Below are 1,091 nucleotides of genomic sequence, written 5' to 3'. Positions count from 1 at the left end.
TGTCCTCTGGAAGTATGGTTGTTTCTATTGCATTGATCAGACTTCTTGAGACTTTCAAAGTGGTTTATCTTTACAATATTGTTGTTATTGTATAAATTGCTCTCCTGATTCTACTCACTTCACTTTGCATCAGTATATACATATCTTACCAAAATGTTCTAAAACCATCTTCTTCATTATTTCTTACAACACAATAGTAGTCCATCATACACCTCGTTCGGCCATTCCCCAACTGATGGGCACCCCCTCAGTTTCCAATTCTTTGCCACCATAGATAAAAATTCTTTGCAAGCAGTTTCTTTGATAAAGGCTTCATTTCTAAGATATATGGGGAACAGATTCAAATATATAAGAATAAGAGTCATCCTCCAATTTATAAATGGTCAAAGAATATGAATATCCAACTTTCAGAGGAAGAAATCCACATTTTAAAAAATGCTCTAAATCACTAAAAATTAAATAAGTTAATTAAAACAACTCTGAGGTACTCCTTCATATCCATTAGATTGGTTAAATTAGCAAAAAAAAAATAAAATGACAAATGCTAGAGGGGTTGTGGGGAAAACAAGTACATTAATACATTTTTGGTAAAGCTGCAAACTGGCCCAGTCACTTTGGAACAATGCCCAAAGAGCTAACACTAAGATTTTACAGCTATGTGACCATGGGAAAGTCATTTAAATGCTCTGAGACTAGTCCAACTCTCTAAAACTGTTGTGCTCTGAATTGGGTCAGAAATATTAACTTACATATAAATGCATTCAGATAGAATACTCATTTTGAAAGAAATACTGGGCAGATATGGCATAATGTCAGATGTGGCAATTCTGCTAGTTATTTTTTCTTAATTCCTTTTCTTTATTAAAAGGGAGGGTTCAGTTTCAGGGTAGAGTAGGTTTGAAGTATGCCCAAAATTGATAGTGAAGATTAAAAAAACGGAAAGTCATGAGGACAATTGATTTTACAAAATGTTTAAAGGAAAGAATGTATACAAATTGGTGCCTGCAAAGTGCCTAGTACACGAGGCACTTGATAAATGTTTGTTGACTAATTGATGGCAAAACAGATATGAGGTGAAGGAGAAAGAAACA

General features: G+C 33.8%; 1 protein-coding gene across 1 annotated transcript in view; it reads right to left on the bottom strand.

The window, feature by feature from the left end:
• Positions 1–544, bottom strand: part of LOC114029204 (olfactory receptor 1D2-like) — a gene marked incomplete at its 5' end in the record, with an annotated part of 1,286 nt that extends 742 nt beyond the window's left edge. Inside the window, one exon of the mRNA XM_027843566.1 lies at positions 510–544. Within this exon, the coding sequence (XP_027699367.1) occupies positions 510–544 (35 nt within the window). The remainder of the gene's footprint in view (positions 1–509) is intronic.
• Between the last annotated feature and the right edge of the window lie 547 nt (positions 545–1,091).

The sequence above is a fragment of the Vombatus ursinus genome, unplaced genomic scaffold, assembly GCF_900497805.2.
Source record: "Vombatus ursinus unplaced genomic scaffold, bare-nosed wombat genome assembly UNPS02005156.1, whole genome shotgun sequence".
Classification (NCBI taxonomy): Eukaryota; Metazoa; Chordata; class Mammalia; order Diprotodontia; family Vombatidae; genus Vombatus; species Vombatus ursinus.
This window is presented reverse-complemented; position numbering and strand designations above follow the sequence as displayed.